This window comes from Theropithecus gelada, chromosome 10 (genome assembly GCF_003255815.1).
Source record: "Theropithecus gelada isolate Dixy chromosome 10, Tgel_1.0, whole genome shotgun sequence".
Classification (NCBI taxonomy): domain Eukaryota; kingdom Metazoa; phylum Chordata; class Mammalia; order Primates; family Cercopithecidae; genus Theropithecus; species Theropithecus gelada.
In genome coordinates, this window is record NC_037678.1 from 8689246 (window position 1) to 8710776 (window position 21531).

The following is a 21531-nucleotide window of genomic DNA, read 5'->3' on the forward strand; positions in this document are numbered from 1 at the left end:
GTGCGCCAAAGATTTAGAGTTGTTCCTCTGTCATAGCCTCTGTTGTATTTTCCCATGTATTATGACTGTATGCTTACATATTAGTTCCCTGAAAGCAGAGGCCATTTCATTCCTAACACCGTCTAGCACTGTGCTGTGAACACAGTGGATACTCATTCATGCTGAAATGCAGCAAAGATTTTTAAAAAACAACTTTTGACCAGAGAAGGGGCTCCTAGACAGACAGGCTTCCTCAATCAGGGCATCTTCCACCTCATTTTCATAGGACAGCGAAGAACATGGAATCCCACATCAGAAAATCCAAGTTCATTCCACTTCATCAGCATAGGAAGCATTGGCAAATCATCTAATTTCTCTGTCTCAGTGCCTTCATCTATGTCCATGGAAAATGGGCATAAAAATCAAGCCTCGGTGGTGGCTCACACCTGTAATTCCAGCACTTTGGGAGGCCAAGGTGGGTGGATCACGAGGTCAGGAGTTCAAGACCAGCATGGTCAACATGTTGAACCCCTGTCTTTACTAAAAATACAAAAATTAGCCTGGTGTAGTGGCACGCACCTGTTATCTCAGCTACTTGGGATTACAGGAGACAGGAGAATCGTTTGAACCCAGGAGGAGGAGGTTGCAGTGAGCCGATATCGCGCCACTGCACCCTAGCCTGGGCAACAGAGCAAGACTCCGTCTTGCCGGGGGCGGGGGGCGGGGGTGGAAATCAAGCCTCGATATTACAGCACTTATTAGGAAGACAAATGTATCAGGAGGACTTGGGTAAAGTGTAAGGCCTCACAGGAATGTTAGCACTTGGGAAGAAACATGATTTCCTTTCACAGCTGTGGGATGGAGAGGGCTTAAACTGGGCAGACACCAGTTAGCAAAGCAGTTCCACATCTGGTTCAGCAGCTCGAAATTTCATCACCGTTCCAAAGCAGATCCTGAACCCAACAGACCTGTTCCACAGGGCCAGGTGGAGAAGCAAGCTTGTAAGGGACATTTAGACAATATTCATTAGCAATTCTCAAGGCCTGAGATACGCAGAAATTTTCTAGTTTGTAAGCCCTTCGATAGTTTAGGATTAATTTCTAAACAAAGTTCCCCAGGGAGCCGTACCTTAAAGCATAGGCCCTGGGATCCTGCTACTCTAAAAAATTCCATCATGTCAACAAAGTTGAACCCTTGACTTTGTGGTCACTTGCACCACACTCTGTGACTGCTCCTCTGTGTCCCACTACCACACCTACAAAAGCCATTTCAAAAGGAAAAAATAAACATTTCCAAACATACTCTAAAAAAAGGTCCCCTAGTCCTACATCAACGTGCAAACTGAAGTTCATTCAGTTCCTCATTCATTTTTAAATAGAGCCAAAAGAGGTTAGGTCCTGTCCTCTTCCTTTTTTGTACCTTAGCTACATCACAGGTGCTGCAAGAACTAAGTGAGCTAAGGTATCCAACCCCCATCTTACAGAGGAAATTAAGGCTCAGAAAGTACCTGGGACCCAGGGGAAGTCACTTTAAGTGCCCAGCATAGAGCATTTTTTTTAATTTAAAAAATATATATAGACACACATATATATGTGTGTGGGGGTGTACATGTATATACACACCCACAAACACACATATATATATTTTTTGAGACAAGGTCTCACTCTGTTGCCGAGGCTGAAGTGCAGTGGTGTGATCCTGACTCACTGTATCTTCAGCCTCCTAGGCGCAAGTGATCCTCCCACCTCAGCCTCCTAAGTAATTGGGACTACAGGCCAGTGCCACCAAGCCTGGCTAATTTTTGTATTTTTTTTAATAGAAATGGGGTCTCACTATGTTGTCTAGGTATGTTGCCAGGCTAGTCTCAAACTCCTGGGCTCAAGGGATCCTCTCACCTTGGCCTCCCAAAGTGCTAGGATTACGGGTGTGAGCTACTGTGCCTGGCCAGACACTTCTTGATAAACACATGTTGAATGAATAGCTTCAAAGCATACCACGCCACCTGGTATTTGCAACTTAGAAGCCTGCTTACATCAGACAGGGCATGGAGTAGAGGAAAAATACATGGGCTTTGGAGTTGCACATGTTTGGATTTAGGTCACTATTCCATCACTTACAAGCTATGTGATCTAGGCCTCAGTTTCTTCACCTGTAGCATACCATAGAATTGAAGAAAAGACTACACGAAAAAACATATAATATGAGATGAATGTAGGTTAAGGCATGGAATGGTGCCTGGCACCCAGGGCCATACACATTCTGTGAGAACAAGGACTTTGTTTATTTGCCAACACTGAACCTGGAGCCCAGTACAAAACAGGCCTACATAAAGTTCTGAACTGCATAGTGGGTGCTGCCTGCACAGTAATTTCAAAACCTAGTGAATGATCAAAAAGTAGAGGTGACTACGGCAACAGTCAATAACTATTAAAGAACAGGATGAGTCACGTTCAGTTAGAGAACATCAATGCATCTCAATGTATCTATGTGGGATAAAGATGAAATGGTCTTGTATTCATTATCAAATAAAGTCATGTGTCACTTGACAACAGGATTCATTCTGAGAACGTGTGATTAGGCAACTGCATCATTGTGCAAACATCGCAGAGTATACTTACACACACCTAGATGGTATGGCAATAGCTCCATTATAATCTTTTTTTTTTTTTTTTGAGATGGAGTTTCACTCATCACTCAGGCTGCAGTGCAGTGATGCAATCTCGGCTCACTGCAACCTCCGCCTCCCAGGTTCAAGCAATTCTCTTGCCTCACCCTCTCCTGCCTCAGCCTCTCCTGCCTCAGCCTCCCGAGTAGCTGGGATTACAGGCTCACCACTACACCCAGGTAATTTTTGTATTTTTAGTAGAGATGGGGTTTCATCATGTTGGCCAGGCTGGTCTCAAACTCCTGACCTCAGGTGATGATCCACTTGCCTCAGCCTCCCAAAGTGCTCGGATTACAGGCATGAGCCACTGTGCCTGGCTGCTCCATTATAATCTTATGGGACTACCATCATATATGTGGTCCACCATTAATCAAAATATTGTTAAGTGGTGCTTGACCATATGTCCATGTAGGAAGAATTAAACACAATAGAAAACAATTATCACAAGCTGAGGTCCAGCTCTGTCCAAGAAAAAAACAGAAAGTCCACCCAACTAACTCAGAAAAACTACTAAGACTGATTTTTAAAAATTCCAATCAAGGGACCAGGTGCAGTGGCTCATGCCTGTAATCCTAGCACTTTGGGAGGCCAAGGTGGGAGGAGCGCTTAAGCCCAGGAGTTCAAGACTAGCTTGGGTAACACACCAAGACCCCATGTCCACAAAAAATACCAAAAAAAGTAGTCAGGCTTGGTGGCACGTGCCTGCAGTCTCAGCTACTTGCGAGGCTAAGGCAGGAAGATCATTGGAGCCTAGGAGTTTAAGGCTGTGATATGCCATGATCACATCAATACACTCCAGCCTGGGGGACAGAGCTAGACTCTGTATCCAAAAAAAAAAAAAAAAAAAAGTCAAATCAAAGTATTGTGAGAAATTAGACTATTTATAATAAAAGGGCATTTCCTAAAATATCTGTAGATTTTGGTGAAAAGTGGTCTTAAGAGAACTACAGTGAAAGGAAGCAACTTCCAGAACACCTCTATTTATAGTGATGGAAAGCCCCAAATAATTTTTACACGAGGATGCACTGAAATTTTGGGGTCGCAAGGACTACCCACTCTGAAACTACATGAAAGAGAACTCAGACAAGAGAGTTTCAGTAAAACGGCATAAAACAAGAAAACATTTTCCAAGTCCCCCAAAGCAGAGGACTGAAAATAAGGAGCTGCTGTACATCTTTTCTCTTCTCTTCTCTTCTCTCTTCTTTGTGAGACAGAGTCTTACTCTGTTGCCTAGGCTGGAGTGCAGTAGTGCGATCTTGGCTTTCTACAACCTCCACCTCTGGGGTTCAAGCATGCCTCAGCCTTCCAAGCAGCTAAGATTACAGGCATGTGCCACCATGCCTGGCTAATTTTTGTATTTTTGGTAGAGACGGGGTTTCACCATATTGGCCAGGCTGGTCTCCAACTCCTGACCTCAAGTGATCTGCCCGCCTCAGCCTCCCAAAGTGCTGGGATTACAGGCATGAGCCAATGTGCCCGGCCTGCGGGATCACAACATTTGGAGCAATTTTAAAAGTAAGGAAAGCAGGGAAACCAGAGGAAGGATCACTCCAAAAAAAACCCAGAGCAGCAGAAGTGTAAGAAAACCCCAATCACTAAGGGCCTGAGCAAGTAAAGGGGACATGTGAGGTATTGGAAGGGATCACTTAGAAAGTTGGTCTTTACCCACTGACTGTCCCGTGGTCTCGAGCAGAGAAAAATTGAGTGAGGAGTCAGAAGGCCAGGACCAGAAGGGTCTGTATGTGTGCAGTGTTGGGGACAGGGGCGGTGAGAGCTCTAAATTGGCAAAAGTACAGCAAAGAGGCAGAATAAAGGGAATAAAGAGTCCCAATTTGACTGTGCCTGGAAGCTGTGAGGAAACAGGCTCCTTCTACACATTGGTGGGAGTGTAAATTGGTTCATCCACTAGGGACAGCAGTTTGGCAGGATCTAACAAAACTACAAATGCACACAGAGCCGGTAGCAAATGTCAGGTCCTGCCCTTTCCTCTTATCTTTTTTTTTAGACAGAGTTTCGCTCCTGTTGCCCAGGCTGGTGTGCAATGGTACGGTCTCGGCTCACTTTGCCTCCCGGGTTCAAGCAATTCTGCTGCCTCAGCCTCCCAAGTAGCTGGGATTACAGGCACCTGCCTCCATGACCGTCTAATTTTTTGTATTTTTAGTAGAGATGGGGTTTCACCATGTTGGCCAGGCTGATCTTGCTCAGGTGATCTGCCCACCTCAGCCTCCCAAAGTGCTGGGATTACAGGCATCAGCCACCACACCTGGCCATCTTTTTTTTTTTTTTGAGACAGTGTCTCGCTCTGTCGTCCAAGTTGGAACACAGTGGTGAGATCTCGGCTCACTGCAACCTCTATCTCCCGGGTTCAACCGATTCTCCTGCCTCAGCCTCCCGAGTAGCTGGGATCACAGACTCATACCACCACGCCCGGCTATTTTTTGTATTTTTTAGTAGAGACAGGGTTTCATCATGTTAGCCAGGATGGTCTCGATCTCCTGACCTTGTGATTCGCCCAGCTCGGCCTCCCAAAGTGCTGGGATTACAGGCATGAGCCACAGTGCCCGGCCCCTCTCTTGTTTTACCTAACTGGATTCTTGTGACAACTAAATGTTGGAGACAGCACCACCCTTGCTTTGATCCAACACTCCCACTTCTGGTAACTGATTCTGCATCTACACTTGCACATGTGTGAAAGGATGAATTTACAAAGCTATTCATTGCAGCATTGTTTTTAATAGCAAAAGACTGAAAATACCTTCAGATGTCCATCAGAAAAGAACTGGATGGATAAATTACAGGTTATCATAAAATGGAAAACCATGCAGCAGTGAAAAAGTCTGGGATGATCTATAAGATACATTGGTAAATGGAAAGGAAAAGGCAAGACACAGAAGAACAGCGCTTATAGAGTGCTAAACTTTTTCATTAAAAAAGGAGAGCAAAGCAAAAACTAAAATCAATATTTGTTATTAGCTTGTTTTGTAATAACAAATACATTTTGAAGCAGGTAAAAGAAACTAAAAATTTAATTACTTGTGATGGAGTGGGGGGACTAGGGAGATAGTGGGTAAGGCTGAGAGCAAGACTTTTCACAGCACCTTTTTATGTGTTTTATTTTGATTCATATGAACGTACTATCTTTTCAAAAAATAAAAATATTTTCCAAGTTGTAATTCCCAATCACCATAGTAATTTGTAGCACTGGAAATGTTTTTAAAATGAAAGGGCTATGGCTGGCAGTGTGTTACCCAGCTCAACTTAAAGACTCCTCTTTGGAAGACATGCCCATGAACAAATTCCCAAGTGACTGGTTTACAACTATTCAGAACAACAGTAAGTGCTCGTGTTAAGAAAAAATTGCAAATGATGAAAATGTTCAACAGGTACACAGGTATGTAAGGGTTTGCCTATTCAGATGAATCACATTAGATTACATGGTGATTACACCTCAACTACTTCAACATATAGCAACCCATATGTGAAAACACTGTGATACGGATGCACAGAAGCAATGTTCGGACAACAATCCAGAAGGATATGGACAATTTGATATTAATGAAGTTCTAATTGAATAAAACTGCTTGAGAATTTCCTTTTTTAAATTACAAATTTGAGGAGAGAAATGATCTAGTTGAGAAAGAAGCAAAAATATGTATTTTTTAAAATGCCAAGATATGAACTGAATATGAGAGCTATATAAAAGCCTGTTCAATGAGAGGCAAGCAGCATTCAAGAACATTAGGCCAAAGGCCTGGGTGTGAATGCGGGGAATGTTTGTCAAGGGCGAGGCCAAATAGAGGAGGGAGGAGAAACCCAGGGGACACTAGTGTCGTGATCTAAGCAACCTCCAAAAACATATCCCAGGAAATGTAACTGGATGAGACCAGGAGATAAAAATGGGTGGAAAATAAATAAGCTGTGGACAACAGCAGCTCTTTCAACCCAAACGTTAGCAACCCTCTATATACTCCAGTGTCAAAACACACCTTATGTCTTTAAAAAGGTACAAAAGGGATGAAAAGCAGATCTGTGCTTCAGCTCACCGAGCAGTTTTTCCAAAGCATCCGTCCCTGGAGGAATGTGAAGTCAGTTTCCACTCTTCTCCCACCTCTACCTCCCAGGGGTGTGCTGACCACAATCACCCCCAACACTCACTCCTAGCTCAGTCAGTTGGCCGCTCCAACTTTCCCAATGGTGTGAACAACCAGACTGAACTTGAGGTGCTTTCCTTCCCTCATTAGACACACTTTTACAGAGTGCCTATTCAGTGCCAGGTACTGCAGGGTACTCTGCCAAAGATGAAACTGGGTGTCTGCAGGGAGAAGCAAGCAGAGGCCCAAATCAGTGCCATGGAAAGGTTCAGGTACTGGAAATTCCTCTGCAGGCTTGGGTGACAAGTAGGCTGATAGCAGGACTGCATGAACTCAGGTATCAGACACAGTCAGCTCTCCAGAGCCCCAACAAGTAGGGACAGTGACTGTTGGCCCAGTCACATCAAGGCACATTGTCATGGAATTCAGAACATAAAGACAGGATCCTAAAAGCTTCCAGAGAAGAAAACAGGTCACACACAAAGGATCAAGAAAGGAAACAGCGATCAAGAAAGGAAACAGCATCAGATTTCTCTACTAGAAGCAAGATAATCAGACAATGCCTTCAAAATTCTGACATAAAACTCTGTCCAACCTAAAATTCTAAACTCAGCCAAACTACCAAATTGGAATGAGGTTAGTATAAAGATGTTTTTAGATAGGCAAGGCCTCAAAGAGTTACCTCCAATGTACTCTTTCTCAGGAAGCCACTGGAGGATGTGCTCCACTAAAATAAGTGAGTAAAAAAACAAGAACTGGGGCCGGGCGCGGTGGCTCAAGCCTGTAATCCCAGCACTTTGGGAGGCCGAGGCGGGTGGATCACGAGGTCAGGAGATCGAGACCATCCTGACTAACACGGTGAAACCCCGTCTCTACTAAAAAATACAAAAAAACTAGCCGGGCGAGGTGGCGGGCGCCTGTAGTCCCAGCTACTCGGGAGGCTGAGGCAGGAGAATGGCGTAAACCTGGGAGGCGGCGTTTGCAGTGAGCTGAGATCCGGCCACTGCACTCCAGCCTGGGCGACAGAGCCAGACTCCGTCTCAAAGCAAGCAAACAAACAAGCAAACAACAACAACAAAAAACAAGAACTGGGAAAGAAGAGCTTCAACTTTGCCCCCAAGGGTGATAGTCAGGGATTGTCCGAAGGTAAGTGAGGGGAGAGCAGCCCTAAACAATAGCCATCAGATGGGGCAGGAAAGAAGGGAACTGACCACTACATTGAAAGTTTCCATCACAAGATTTAGGGCTGAATTAGTTACAGGAACACAGAAACTAAGCATGTCAATAAATGGGACTATTTATTATAAGCCCTTGGAAAACATAAACAACAACAAATGTAGAAGATCTACCCAAGATAAATGAACATACATGTCCACACAGAAACTTGTACACAAAAGTTTGTAGCAGCTTCATTCATAATGTAGCCAGAGTGGAAATGGCCCAAATGTCCATCAACTGAGGAGTAGATAAAACAGAATGTGGCGTGTCCATGCAATGGAACACTACACTGCAACATGATGAACCTAAGCAATATTATGCTACCTGTCTGATTCCATTTATGAGATGTCCAGAATAGGCAAACTCATCAAGACAGAAAGTAGCTTAGCTTATTGAAAAAATTATTCCACTTTCTCCAAAGAGAATTACTTGCCTCCATTTGCCCATCTCCCACTCACGCCTGCTTCCTTTCTGCCATGGATTCTCTCATCTGACTGTTCTGGCAAAGGTCGGCCTCCTAATACCACCAAGTCCCACAACTCCTTGCATGGCCTTGTCATCCTTGCTGTTCTCTGTGGCACTGTCTCCATCATCTACGGACTACTCTTTGAAAAGCTACCACTTTCCTAACCTCGAATCTCCCAGTTCTCTCCTCTTGACTCAGCAGGGCCTCTCTTCAATCTCCATCCCAGTTTTACCTTCTCTGAAGTATCTACCTACTTCTCATTTCCTACTGGATGACCCCCAGGCACCCCAATTTCAGCACAATTAAGACAAAATTTCTTCATTTCCCCAAACCAGCTCTTCCTGCTGACTTCTGAACTCTCCCAATGCTCCAGGCTCAAAGTCTTAATGGGATCTTAGAATTCTCCCTCTGCTCTGCCTTCAGGGCCAAGCTTTCAATGAGGACATGTCCTGTCACATCCCCAACACTCATTCCTAGCTCACCCAGTTGGCCATTCCAGCTTTCCCAATGGTGTGAACACTCAGACCGAACTTGAGGTGCTTTCCTTTCCTCACCAGACACACCTTTACAGAGCACCTATTCAGTGCCAGGTACTGCAGGGTACTCTGTCAAACTGGGTGTCTGCAGGGAGAAGCAAGCAGAGACCCAAGTCAGTGCCATGGAAAGGCACTTGAATGAGGGCCACTTCCCACCCAAATTTGTCACCCTTCAACACCTCACACCTGGATGGCTACAGTTTCCTAATTAGCCTCCCTGCCTCCAGTCTTCCCTGCCTATCACCACCGTTCAATATTCTTTTCATTTTTTTGAGACAAGGTCTTGCTCTGTCGCCTAGGCTGGAGTGCAGTGGCGCAATCTGGGCTCATTGCGATTCTCCTGCCTCAGCTTCCCACGTAGCTGGGATTACAGGTGCCCGCCACCACGCTCAGCTAATTTTTTTATTATTTAGTAGAGATGAGGTTTCACCATGTTGGCCAGTCTGGTCTCAAACTCCTGACCTCAGGTAATCCACCCTCCTCAGCCTCCCAAAATGCTGGGATTACAGACGTGAGCCACTGCACCCAGCCCACGGTTCAATTTTCTTAAAACCCATGATTCGTGTGTCACCCCCTACTTGAAAATCTTCAACAATTCCTCCCTATATTCCATAAAACACCTGGCATCTACAGTACAATTTAGCTCCACCTCACCTCTCAGACCTCATCTTCTACTGTTTCCTCACACACACTATATTCCAAGAAATCTCTAGTAATCTTTTATTTCTAAAGGCAGCTTGTTCTAACTCCTCCCACATACTTGTCAGGTTGCTCCTGCCACCCATCTATTTGGACCCAGCAAAAAGGTCACCTCCATGACTGTGCCTTTCCTGATCCCAGTGGAAGAGGATCCCACCTCGCTGCCCTTCCAGAAGATCTGTTGTGTAACAGTGCATGAGGCCCTTTTTCAAACTAGAGATATATAACACAAAATGAAATGGTAGACTTATTATATTATGGGAAACCTGGGGGCCTGGGACAATACAACATTCTGCAGTAGACAAGACACCAGAGATCAACTAGCACACATGCTTTATTGGGTGCCTATAGTATGTTTTTTTCTAAAATTGAGCCAACATACAAACATCTGGGGTTTATTTATTTATTTATTTATTTTTTGGAGATAGAGTCTCGCTCTTGTTGCCCAGGCTGGAATGCAATGGCGCGATCTCAGCTCACTGCAAACTCCGCCTCCCGGGTTCAAGCAATTCTCCTGCCTCAGCCTCCCAAGTAGCTGGGATTACAGGCATGAGCCACCGTGTCCAGCATTTTTTTTTTAAGATGGAGTCTCATTCTGTTGCCTAGGCTGGAGTGCAGTGGCATGATCTCAGCTTACTGCAACCTCTGCCTCCCAGGTTCAAGTGATTCTCCTGTCTCTGCCTCCCGAGTAGCTGGGACTATAGGCGTGCACCACCACGCCCGGCTAATTTTTGTATTTTTAGTAGAGATGAGGTTTCACCATATTGGCCAGGTTGGTCTTGAACTCCTGACCTCATGATCCACACACCTCAGCCTCCCAAAGTTCTGGGATTACAGGTGTGAGCCACTGTGCCCAGCCAAAAATCTGGATATTTTGAATAAAAATCCAGACTTGGGCATCTCTTGAAAAAGAGACACTGATACCTCTCTTCCAAGAAGCCCCCCGGACTTCCGAATCTAAGTAGGCTAGCCCAGTCACACTCTATAATATGGTCCAATTTTATTTTTTCACAGTGCCCTGCCAAAACTGTTCATTTATTTTACTCAACTTGTATTTCCTCCATCAAGAATGTAAGCTTCCTAAGAGAGAAGACACATCATCTGTCTTGCTCAAGTTATCCTTTGTCCATCACAGGAATACTTAGAAGCCACTCAAGAGATGTATTGAATGAGTGAATGAATGTGGCCTCCCTGAGCCCATATCCTTGAAGAGTACCAATGGACTGGAACACAGCAGACATTGTGGAATGGATCCTTGCCTGCCTGCACCTCCTGGAAGCTCTCTAGGTTGCATCTACCCCCTATCCCCACCATACACATACAAAGGAAGTAAATGTACTCACCCTGCCTCTCCCCTTCCTCACCTGACTATAGCTCCTAGAAGCATCCAGGCTGGCTATCCTTGATCTAATCCAACTCCAAACCATGTCCAGGACAATTAGTATCCTGTCCAGCCCAAGATCACTGGATCACTCAGGAATTCCACAAATATTTAATGAGCACTATGTGCCAGGCACTGTTCTAGGTGCAAAGAATTCAGTGGGAATGAAACGAAGGTCCCTGCCTCATGGAGCTAACATTCAATAAGGGGAACACAGGGGTGAGAATCAAGGGATAATTTTATCTTCAGACCACTGACCTTCAGCCTGCCCAGCTCTTTTTGTCCTCCAAGGCCCATGTCAAGAGCTACCTCTTTGGTGTGGTCTTCCTGGTAAGCCAGACTTTACCAGGCTACCCTCACTGCTGACTTTCACTTGTTGCCCTGTGCAATTTTAAGCTGTTCTATACTGGTACTAGAGTTTCTCATCTCAAGCTCCATGAAGCCATAACATTCTATGGTATCTTTCATGATTCCTTACAGCTCAGAAACCACAGCCAGCACTTGAATACTTGTTGATCAACTGAAGACATGGAACCACTTTTCCCAAACCTGGCCCCTAGGTCTCCTGTGACAAAACAGCCACACCTCTTCCTTGTGCGGTATATAACTGTATTTTGCGGCAAAACCTTATGCACTGTTATAAACCAGGTCTTCTGGAAGGACAGAGAAGTGGAATCATCTTCCACTGGGATCAAACCTAAAGGACCTGGGAAACCACTGAACCACTGTGGTAGTTTCCAGAGGGTGGTAGTTTCCATTTTATTCAGAAATCTATGGGGATAAAGACAGTATTAACCAATAGGTAATTTAAACTCATTACAAATTAACACAGGGTTGGGTACAGAGGCTCATGCCGGTAATCTCAGTACTTTGGGAGGCCAAGACAGGAGGACTGCATGTGCCTAGAAGTTCAAGACTAGCCTGGGCAACACAGTGAGACCGGCTCTACGAAATATATATATATATATATGTATAAAAATTAGCTGGGCATGGTGGCACATGCCTTAGTCCTAACTAGTCGGGAAGCTGATCTGGAAGGATTGCCTAAGCTTAAGAGTTCAAGGTTTCAGTGAGCCTTGTGCCACTGCACTCCAGCCTGGGCAACAGCCAGACACTGTCTCTAAAAAAAAATTAGGTGGCTCAGCCAGGCGCGGCGGCTCATGCCTGTAGTCCCAGCACTTTGGGAGGCCAAGGCAAGCGGATCACCTAAGGTTGGGAGTTCAAGACCAGCCTGATCAACATGGAGAAACCTTGTCTCTGCTAAAAATACAAAATTAGCCAGGTATAGTGGCGCATGACTGTAATCCCAGCTACTAGGGAGGCTGAGACAGGAGAATCACTTGAACCCAGGAGGCGGAGGTTGAGGAGAGCCAAGATCGCACCATTGCACTCCAGCCTGGGCAACAAGAGCGAAACTCCGTCACAAAAAACAAAAACAAAAAAACAAATCAGGTGGCTCACACCTGTAATCCTAGCACTTTAGGAGGCCGAGGCAGGAGGATCATTTGAGCCCAAGAATAGACCTCACCTCTACAAAATTCAAAAAATTTGCTGGGCGTGGTGGTGTGCGTCTCTGGTCCCAGCTACTTGGGAGGCTGAGGTGGGAGGATCGCTTGAGCCCAGAAGGTCAAGGCTGCAGTGAGCTGTGATTGTGCCACTGCATTCCAGCCTGGGTGACAGAATGAGACCCTGTCTCAAAAAATAACTAAATAAAAAGTAAAATTTAAAAGTTAGATAAATAAAATAAGACAAGTAGGAACTGATCATGGAATAGGAATGCAAAATGCATATGAATTAATTTCTGTGCCCTTGTGGGTAGGCAGCTATAGACATACAGTACTTTCTACTGGCTGTGTAATCTTCAGTAAATTAATGAACCACCCTGGGACTCACTTTCAGGTTCTGTGAGAGGGAGATGACTAGTATAACAGTTCTCTCTACCTGACAAGGTTGTTATGAGGATTGAGAACATTAACATGTATAAGTGTTTAACACCGTCTGGCACATAAGTCCTCAAAACATGTTAGCTGCCCTTGCTATATTCCCAACCCCCACCTACTCCACCCCCCATTTGTTAACCCATTTCTGTATTTAGGAGCACTTAGTAAAGAGTCTGTGGTTAGAACTGGGGCTTCAATTAAGGGTCTTACCACACTGCCCACATGACCAAAATGGAAAGCAAGGACAAACCAAGGGGAGAAATATTACAAAAGCAAAATGGGAAAATGGCAAACAGATCCTTTTCAATTAGCTGCTGCATTTATCTCTTCCCCCAAAAGAGAATCTTCTGCTGCTTCTGTTTCTTCATCTGCACAATGGGGATGTAGCCATCATACATGCCTGCAAGGCTGTAGTGAGATCCTGGACATGAAAGCATGCTGAAAACTGAAAAGTACAATGCACCTGTGTTTCTGCCTAAGCTCTCTAAGGTGAGTGGCCTTAGATAAGTCAACATTTCCTGGCCTCAGCTTCTTTAATTACCGTTATTAAAATAGAGGTAATAAGAATATCTCACAGGATTGTTGTGAGGAAGAAGTGAAATAATACAAAGTATTTTGGGGCCTAGAACATAAGAGTGCAATTATCGAGTTAGTAAGATTACTAGCCTAGTCAACTGGACTCTTTCCTGAAAGGAGGGGTATGGAAAAACCAATACTGGCCCAGGAACTGCAAGAACTAGGCTCTAACCAGCCGGGTGACCTTGAGCAAGCCGCTGACCCTCTCTAAATCGTGGTTCCCGTGGTCGCAAAATGAGTATTTTAAGAGAGGATCCCTGGGCTCCTACCAGCTCTTCCACTCCGCTGTTAAGGCGCCGGAACAAAGGCCACCCGCTCCCCAGCCCGTACCCGAGGGGCCACAACTCAAAATTCCTTCTGCTCAATTCCCTTTGCAGCGTGACAGCAGGAGCGCCCGGCTCTCCATCCCGGAGAGATGTGTCCACATGCCGCCGCCACTGCTCTCTTCATCAGCAACTTGCTTCTGCAGTCGCTGCCCAAAGTTTCGCGGAGCACCCGGCGACCTGGCCGTCGATCAATCCCGAGAAGCCCAGGGATTCGGGGCGCCGAGACTGGGGGCTGGGCCCCGGGAATCCCAAAGCCGCCCCCGCGTCCCGGCAGGGAGTGACAGGTGCGACGCACGGTCGCGGGCGGCGGGAGAGCGGACCACGCAAAGCGCGTGTGGGCGCGCGAGGGAGGCGGCAGCCACGCGCTCTCCTTAGGCCGCTCCCTGAGACGCCCCCGCGACGTCCCTGGCCCCGTGCTCTGGAACCCGCGACCTTCGCGCCGCTTTCGGCCCCGCGGCGCCCCAGATCCCACGGCCTCCCGGAGCGGCGCGGCTGGGCAGGGCTCAAGCTCGCAGCGCCGGAAGGGTTGGGGACCGCCGGGGGGACAGTGCGCACTGGGTTCTTCCCGCGCGAGCCGGGGCTGTCTGGGGGTGGGCGCACGCGCACCCGGGCGCGCCGCCGTAACCCCTTCCTCCCCGCGCGGCCCCCGCACTCCCACCCACCCACCCACCAACCACTCACCGTCGATGTCCCCCAGGGTCAGCTCGTCGCCCAGCTCCGTGAGGGTCTCCATGGTCTCCAGACCGCCCAGCTCGCCGCTCTCGTCCATCGCCCGGCTCAGCGCAGAAGCCCCCCTGCCGTCCCGCTCAAGGAGACGCTGGGGCGGTGCCGTCGCCACCGCCCATGACACCCGACAACCCCCGCCCGGTACCGCCTCACCGGCGGGTGCCACCCGCCGCCATGTTTGCGTTGCGCCCGGGCGCCGCACGAAAAGGGCGGGGCGGGATTCCCCCGCCCCATCCCGCGCCCCCTGCGGCCCCGCCTCCAGGCTGCGCGCCCCCCTGTTTGTTGTCAATGGGACCAGGCTCATCTCAGCCAATGGGCGCGCGAGGCGGCGCGTGGGGTGATGGCGCGTCATCGATCAGCAGCTCAGATTTGCATAGTGAGGTTCCTCCCCTCGCGGCCTCGGAGCGAATGCCCGGAGTAGCCGCCCGGTCATCATCTTAACCTTCTCCGCCTTGTTTAAAGGAGCCGCTGCCTTCTCCGTTGGATCTGCGCCACACGCAAGTCCGTTCACTGGCCTGGGAGTGAAGGGTTAACAGGCCACCCTCCACCTGCGACCGCTGGCCGCCTCCAGCCCTGGCTGGGAGCACATTACGTCATCTTCCCAGCTGCCTCCCCGCGCCCTGACCGCCTGAGAAAACCGGCGGAGTCAAACCTGGCCCCCCGGCGCTCGGGACCGGAGTCCGGGTCATCCAAGTCCCGCTTCTCCCAGCCCCCTTACAAAGGCGGGCACGGAGGCTGACAGGGTTGCGAATTGTCCCAGGGCGGTCAGGATTTTACGTCTTCTGCTTTGCACCCGCCGTGACCTCGCGCTTTCTCCAGTGGTCCTCAATCCCTGGCACCTTGGAACCACTGAGGACCTGAAAACCACGCCAGTGCCCAGGCCCGCCGCCGGCCTCCTGAGAGGGGGGGCCCCGGGCATGAGTTTTTTGAAAAAGTTCCACCAGGATTCTGAAGCGCAGCCCACCCACGAATTTCCACTTCTTGAAGCACCTCACTGCCCCGTCTCGCAGCTGGTCGTGTTGTAAACTTCTAGGAATTTAGCCTAAGGAATAAAAATTACAAGTGCTTAAAGAAATGCTGTAGGCCGGGCGCCGTGGCTCACGCCTGTAATCCCAGCACTTTGGGAGGCCGAGGCGGGCGGATCACTAGGTCAGGAGATCGAAACCATCCTGGCTAACACAGTGAAACCCCGTCTCTACTAAAAATACAAAAAATTAGCCGGGGTGGTGGCGGACGCCTGTAGTCCCAGCTACTCGGGAGGCTGAGGCAGGAGAATGGCGTGAACCTGGGAGGCGGAGCTTGCAGTGAGCCGAGATCGCCTGGGCAACACAGCGAGACTCCGTCTCAAAGAAAAAAAGAAGCACTGTAACTAGGAAGAGGTGAGAATAAGGAAATGAATATGTAAATTACATCCACACGATGGAATACTAAGGGATCATTAAAAATTATGCACACAAATGTATATTTATTGGCAAGAAGAGGCGTTCACAATATATTGATAAAAGGGAAAAGTAAGTTTCCTGCCAGTTTGTGAGAGGCAGCTGTTGCTTAGTGATCAATAATGAAGAACACACAGGCTGTGTGGAGGCAGACACGTGGATCCACTAATTCACTGTGTGTCCTTGGGCTGTTTAATTGTTCTAAGCCTCAGTTTTGTCATCTCTAAAATGGGGATAAAATAGTATCCCTCATAGCTGTGGTTAAGTGAGATTATTTGCACATTCAATTGACAATATTTATTGACCATCTCTGTGGCAGGGAAAAGAATGTGTCCTGCCCTCTGAGAGCTTCCAGTCTAGCAAAACAAACAAACAAACCAAAAAAACCCAGAAATCCCACATGCATATTAAACATAAAAATAAATTACAGATGATGGTACAAGTGATCAAGGAAAGGTAATGGAGGTGATGAAACTAACAAGGGACCTGACTTGTGCTGTCAAGAAGACTGAAGAAGTGACATTTAAGATGAAACCTAAAATTATGAGAACTGCAGCTGTTACAGCCAAAGGGGAAATGATGGCATGGATAAAGGCCTCGAGGCAGGAGGAGCTCCTGGTAGCCAGCTCTCGGCATAAGCTTTGGCATACAGTAATTGCCTTGCATGCTGCTGTATGGCAATTGAAAAAATAAGGATCTGGCCAGGCGTGGTGGCTCACGCCGGTAATCCCAGCACTTTGGGAGGCCGAGGTGGGCAAATCATTTGAAGTCAGGAGTTTGAGACCAGCCTGACCAACATGGTGAAACCCCGTCTCTACTAAAAATACAAAAATCAGCTGGGTGTGGTGGCGCATGCCTGTAATCCCAGCTACCCGGTAGGAGAATCACTGGAACCTGGGAGACAGAGGCTGCAGAATGCTGAGATCATGTCACTGCATTCCAGCCTGGGAGACAGAGCAAGACTCTGTCTCAAAAAAAAAAAAAAAAAAGAAAAAGAAAAGAAAAGAAGAGAGAGAGAGAGAAAGAAAAAGAAGAAAAAATAAGGATCTATGTGCTCACCCGAAGGTTAAAAAGGATGGAAGACCCAACAGCTGGCTGTCAGACATTGTTATAGGAGTAGTGAGATTTGGGGTGAATTTTACTTTCTTTTTGGCATTTCAGTATTGTTTAAATTACCTTTTATAATGAATGTGTATAACTAATGAGAAATAGTGTCTTTTTTTGGGAAAACAAGACAAGATTGTTCTCGTCATTGTTTACACACAGGGAGGCTAGTATAGAATACACCAGTCTCACCCCGAAAGACACAGAAAACTAAACCCTGCTCTGGACCCAGCACTGAGCAGGAAGGTGCCACCTTCAACTGTGCTGCCTAGTGGCTCTTGCAAGGCCCCTCACACTAGTGTGTGACTGGTACTCTGGGGGGATTCAGCAACAACTCCCATACAACTCACTCTGGCCCAGGTCACCCCCACAACTCAGAATCTCAGTAACCCCCTCCAGAGGTGGCACACAGCACCTGTTCCCATAGTTCACTGGTGAACCTGCCCAGAGGCCGTGATGCCTGGCCAAGTGGACTGAGGGGGTACAAGCGAAGGTTCAGTAGAAATGGTGGAAGAATAGTGGCTGGACCCGAACCTCAGGAAACATTGGTATTTTCCCTCTGGCCCTGGGTCCCACGTAACTGAACATCTCTTCCAGGTGGTACCTTGCTCTGGCTAGCAGGAGGACCAGGGCTGGCTCTGAGATGTAGAGCAGCTTTTGACAAGTCCCTCCTCAGGACCTGAGCTCTTCATCTGAAGAGGGATGGACAGCCGGGCGTGGTGGCTCACACCTATAATCCCAGCACTTTAGGAGGCCGAGGCAGATGGATCATGAGGTCAAAAGATCAAGACCATCCTGGTCAACATGGTGAAACCCCATCTCTACTGAAAATACAAAACTTAGCTGGTCGTAGTGGCAAGTGCCTGTAGTCCTAGCTACTCAGGAGGCTGAGGCAGGATAATCACTTGAACCTGGGAGGTGGAGGTTGCAGTGAGCCGAGATCGCACTACTGCACTCCAGGCTGGCGATAGAGTGAGACTCTGTCTTAAAAAAAAAAAAGAAAGAAAGAAAGAAAAGGGATGGACGAGACTGGTAAACACTACGTTTCCATATCTACCATGGATTGGGTACCTGCTACGGGTCACAGAAGAGAATTTTATATATGGTTTTTCATTTACTTCCTCTGACCCTTCCTCTTCCCTCAATCTTTCAGGATTCAGTTCAGATATTACTTCCTCTAGGAAACCTTCCAACTGGATTAACCAAAAGTATGTACTCCACTGTTTGACACAGAGATGGGGTTAGAGAGGGAAATAACAAGTTTGGTTTTGGAAACAGAAGTGATGAGAATTATCAGGTAGTAACAGGGCAAGTATTCAGCTTTTAAGTCTTAGAGGGTATGGTTGCCCAAGAAGAAAATAGAAACAGCCCCACAAAAACTTCATGCAAATGGGGGCAGGTGAGGAAAGAAGAATCCAGAAGTGACAGCAGGCTCAGGCTTGACAGCAGGGAACTACAACAAGAAGCCTGAGAGAATCACCTCAAGGAGTTGTCAACAGCATCTCTCTGAGGACTGTGACGGGGAGGGGAGGAAGATGTGGGACTGGAATAAGGAGAAGGGCTGTGGACCAGGGAGGTTTTCCCTCCCAGTGGACATCTGGCAATGTCTGGAAACATTTTTGGTTGTCATAACTGGGGGACTGCTACAGGCATCTCGTAGGGAGAGGCCAGGGATGCTACTAAAATAGCCTACAATGCACAAGACAGCCTTCCTCACACACACACCCCAATTATCTAGCCCCAAACGTTAATAGTGCCATCGCTGGAAAACGCTGGCTTAAAGGATATCAGGGAGCTCACAGACTCCCCGATGGTTCCAAAGACTGGGCCTAGCAGCTCAGTAGACAGGAGCAATGTCCAAGATCACACTGAGAACACCACTGTTGCCACCACTGGGCATCCCTGGCACTGGTCACTGGACTTGGCACTAGAACCACCCCTTCGCTGCTGCCCCTGGTACCTGTGACCACCAGCACGACTCCCACAGTGGTATATACAGTTGGTAGAGCTATAGTCACGTAACAATCCCAGCTGCAAGAGGCGGCTGGACAAACATGTGCCCTAGGGCCTTTACAGCTGAGGGGGTGGGCTCTGCCTGCAGTAAGACTCAGAAAGTGGACTTCCTGGAGCAAGTGACTATAACAATCAACAGTGGCAGCAAAGGGAAGGAGAGAGGCAGCCAGTGGAGTAGTTCTATTTGTTTCTTTGAAGGTGCCCATTTGAGGGTGGAAAGGACAGGATTAACCAAGATGGAGAGAGGATGAAGGTATTAGAGGGAAGAGCCCAGGAGGAAGGAGGTGCCAGAAGGGGCAGATGAGGACATAGGTAAGACCAGGCCCCTCTCTTTGGCTCTGATACAGCAGTCAGTCAGTAAATCTATAGGATGAACAAGGAACCATCAGAGAAGGGCACACATCACTGAGAAGTCACTTAAATTCCAGGTTTCATCCTTTCAACCACCGGGCATTCTGAGATGGGGGGGGGGCCCAAGGATCTGAGTGTGAAGAGCCTGGTTCTGATAACAACAGCTGGCAAGAGACAGCCCAAGCTGGTCCCAAGTTGCCCAGGTCTTGCCACCACACTGGGCTGCCTTCCCTGTTGCTCTGCAGTTGCCCAGCTCTGCTTCAAATTATACAAATCCTGCTAATGACAGAGACCCTAGAAGTTATTCAGTAGAACGAACCTCCAGCCGAAGCTGGACCCACACCTGACTGTTCTGAGGTATCCCTTGACCTCCCTGCCACCCCAAGAAAGCTCAGTCTGCTGCCAAGCAGGCCTGGTTCTTAGAAAGTTTTTTCCCCAGTTAAGGGGAAAGCAAAGCACCTTCTCTGCTAAGTCAGCAACCACAACCACTCTCCAGCATGAAGAGGACAGTGACTGGCCTGGTCCTCCCGGCAGGGAAGAGCTTGTGGGCTGGTCCTGACCCCCAGCTCCAGCTGCTGGCACCAGGACAGGTTAAACAGCTGAGCCAGTGAATCTGACCCTTTCCCACTGATGCAGGAAAATAGGGTCTGGAGGCACGGAACATAAGGCCAATTCACGCTTCAGCTATAACAGGAAATATCCTCCCCATAGGGCATATGCTGTAAATGAATTTGTAAATTTACTTCATCCTCTCCATTTACATAGGGTGTACCTCAGGTAACCAATGGAATCCTCTAGGGGGTATATACTCCCAAAAATTCTGTAAGGGGCCCCTTGAGCCCCTATGCTCAGGCCCTCTCCCACACTGTGGAGTATACTTTCATTCTCAATAAAACCCTTCATTCCTTCCTTGCTTTGTGCATTTGTCCAATTCTTTGTTCAAGACACTAAGAACCTGGACACCCTCCACTGTTAATGCCATGGTCCAGCCCTTTAGTTCACAGACTCTGGTGTCCATGTGGCTGGGGTCACACAACCTGAGAGGGGCAGGGTGGAGACGGAGCTAGGTCTGTTGAGTCAGTCCCACCACACTGCCCTGCCTCCACTGCCCGGTGAGCGGGCCCAGGTGGCTGGTGCAGTTCTGATGGGGAACTTTCTCCAGCACTCCTCCCAGCCCCCACACCCAGCTCTCTTCCAGCTGCTTCTTGTCCCTTTACTTCTGAGTAACTGACGGGTGCAGGATATTCTGGGCCCTTCCATGAGGTTCAGCTTCCATAAGGCTCAGCTTCCCTTTGTTGCCACGGCCCCGCAGAGAGGCCAGCCTCAGAGAAACAGGTTAGGGCTGGGCAGGGGATTCAAATACCATCAAATTCATTTTGCCAATGAAGCTGCAGCACAGGGAGGGGAAAGGGTGGGCCAGGGAGAGTCAGCAATCTGAAGGGCTAAGACTCAGATCTAACTTGGGCTCTGTCAGTGGTAGAGGGTTGGGTGTCGAGGCGATCTGGGATGGTTTTCTCTGCTTCTTTAAGAGGCAGATCCTGACTTGGCAAGGTCAAAGAGGCAGAGCTAGAATTCTCACTAAAGCCCTTCCCTCCTCTGCTTGGGAGGGGCATGAGTGTACCCAGGGCCACATGCCCTCTGCATCTTCCCTGCCCTGTGGCCTCCCGAGACGTGAAGCTGTCTGACCCGTGCAGCTTATGGCAGCCATTGCGGAGTATGGCCTCCTGCAGGGCTGTGGCCTGTCCCCCTGCAGCCCCCCACCCACAGGTTGACTATCTTCCAGCGCTGCTGAAGAGAACAAGCTGACTTCCCTGTACTTGCTCAATGACTGTCCCCAGACATCTGAGGACAGAGATCATGTTGCTCCAAGGTCTTCTTGAGCTAAATGTTTCTCAGATCCCAGGACACTTCCAGGTCCCTTCCCAACACCAATCCTTTGTCAAGGGCAGTGCTGGGGTAGGAACAGGAGGCCCAAGCCAAGCCCCTTGCTTCTCTGCCCCGCCAGGGCCTGGCCCCCACCA

General features: G+C 48.1%; 1 protein-coding gene across 2 annotated transcripts in view; it reads right to left on the bottom strand.

Annotated features, from left to right (window-relative positions):
• Window positions 1-14830, bottom strand: part of SREBF2 (sterol regulatory element binding transcription factor 2) — a 78928-nt gene extending 64098 nt beyond the window's left edge. Inside the window, exons 1-2 of one of the 2 annotated variants that reach the window (XM_025398525.1) lie at window positions 14736-14818; window positions 14559-14694 (exon numbers count right to left, since the gene is read on the bottom strand). In XM_025398525.1, the coding sequence (XP_025254310.1) occupies window positions 14559-14646 (88 nt within the window). In that variant the 5' untranslated portion in view covers window positions 14647-14694; window positions 14736-14818. Of the gene's footprint in view, window positions 1-14558 lie in introns of both variants that reach the window. The other variant, XM_025398526.1, reaches the window with a different exon arrangement.
• Window positions 14831-21531: the final 6701 nt, after the last annotated feature.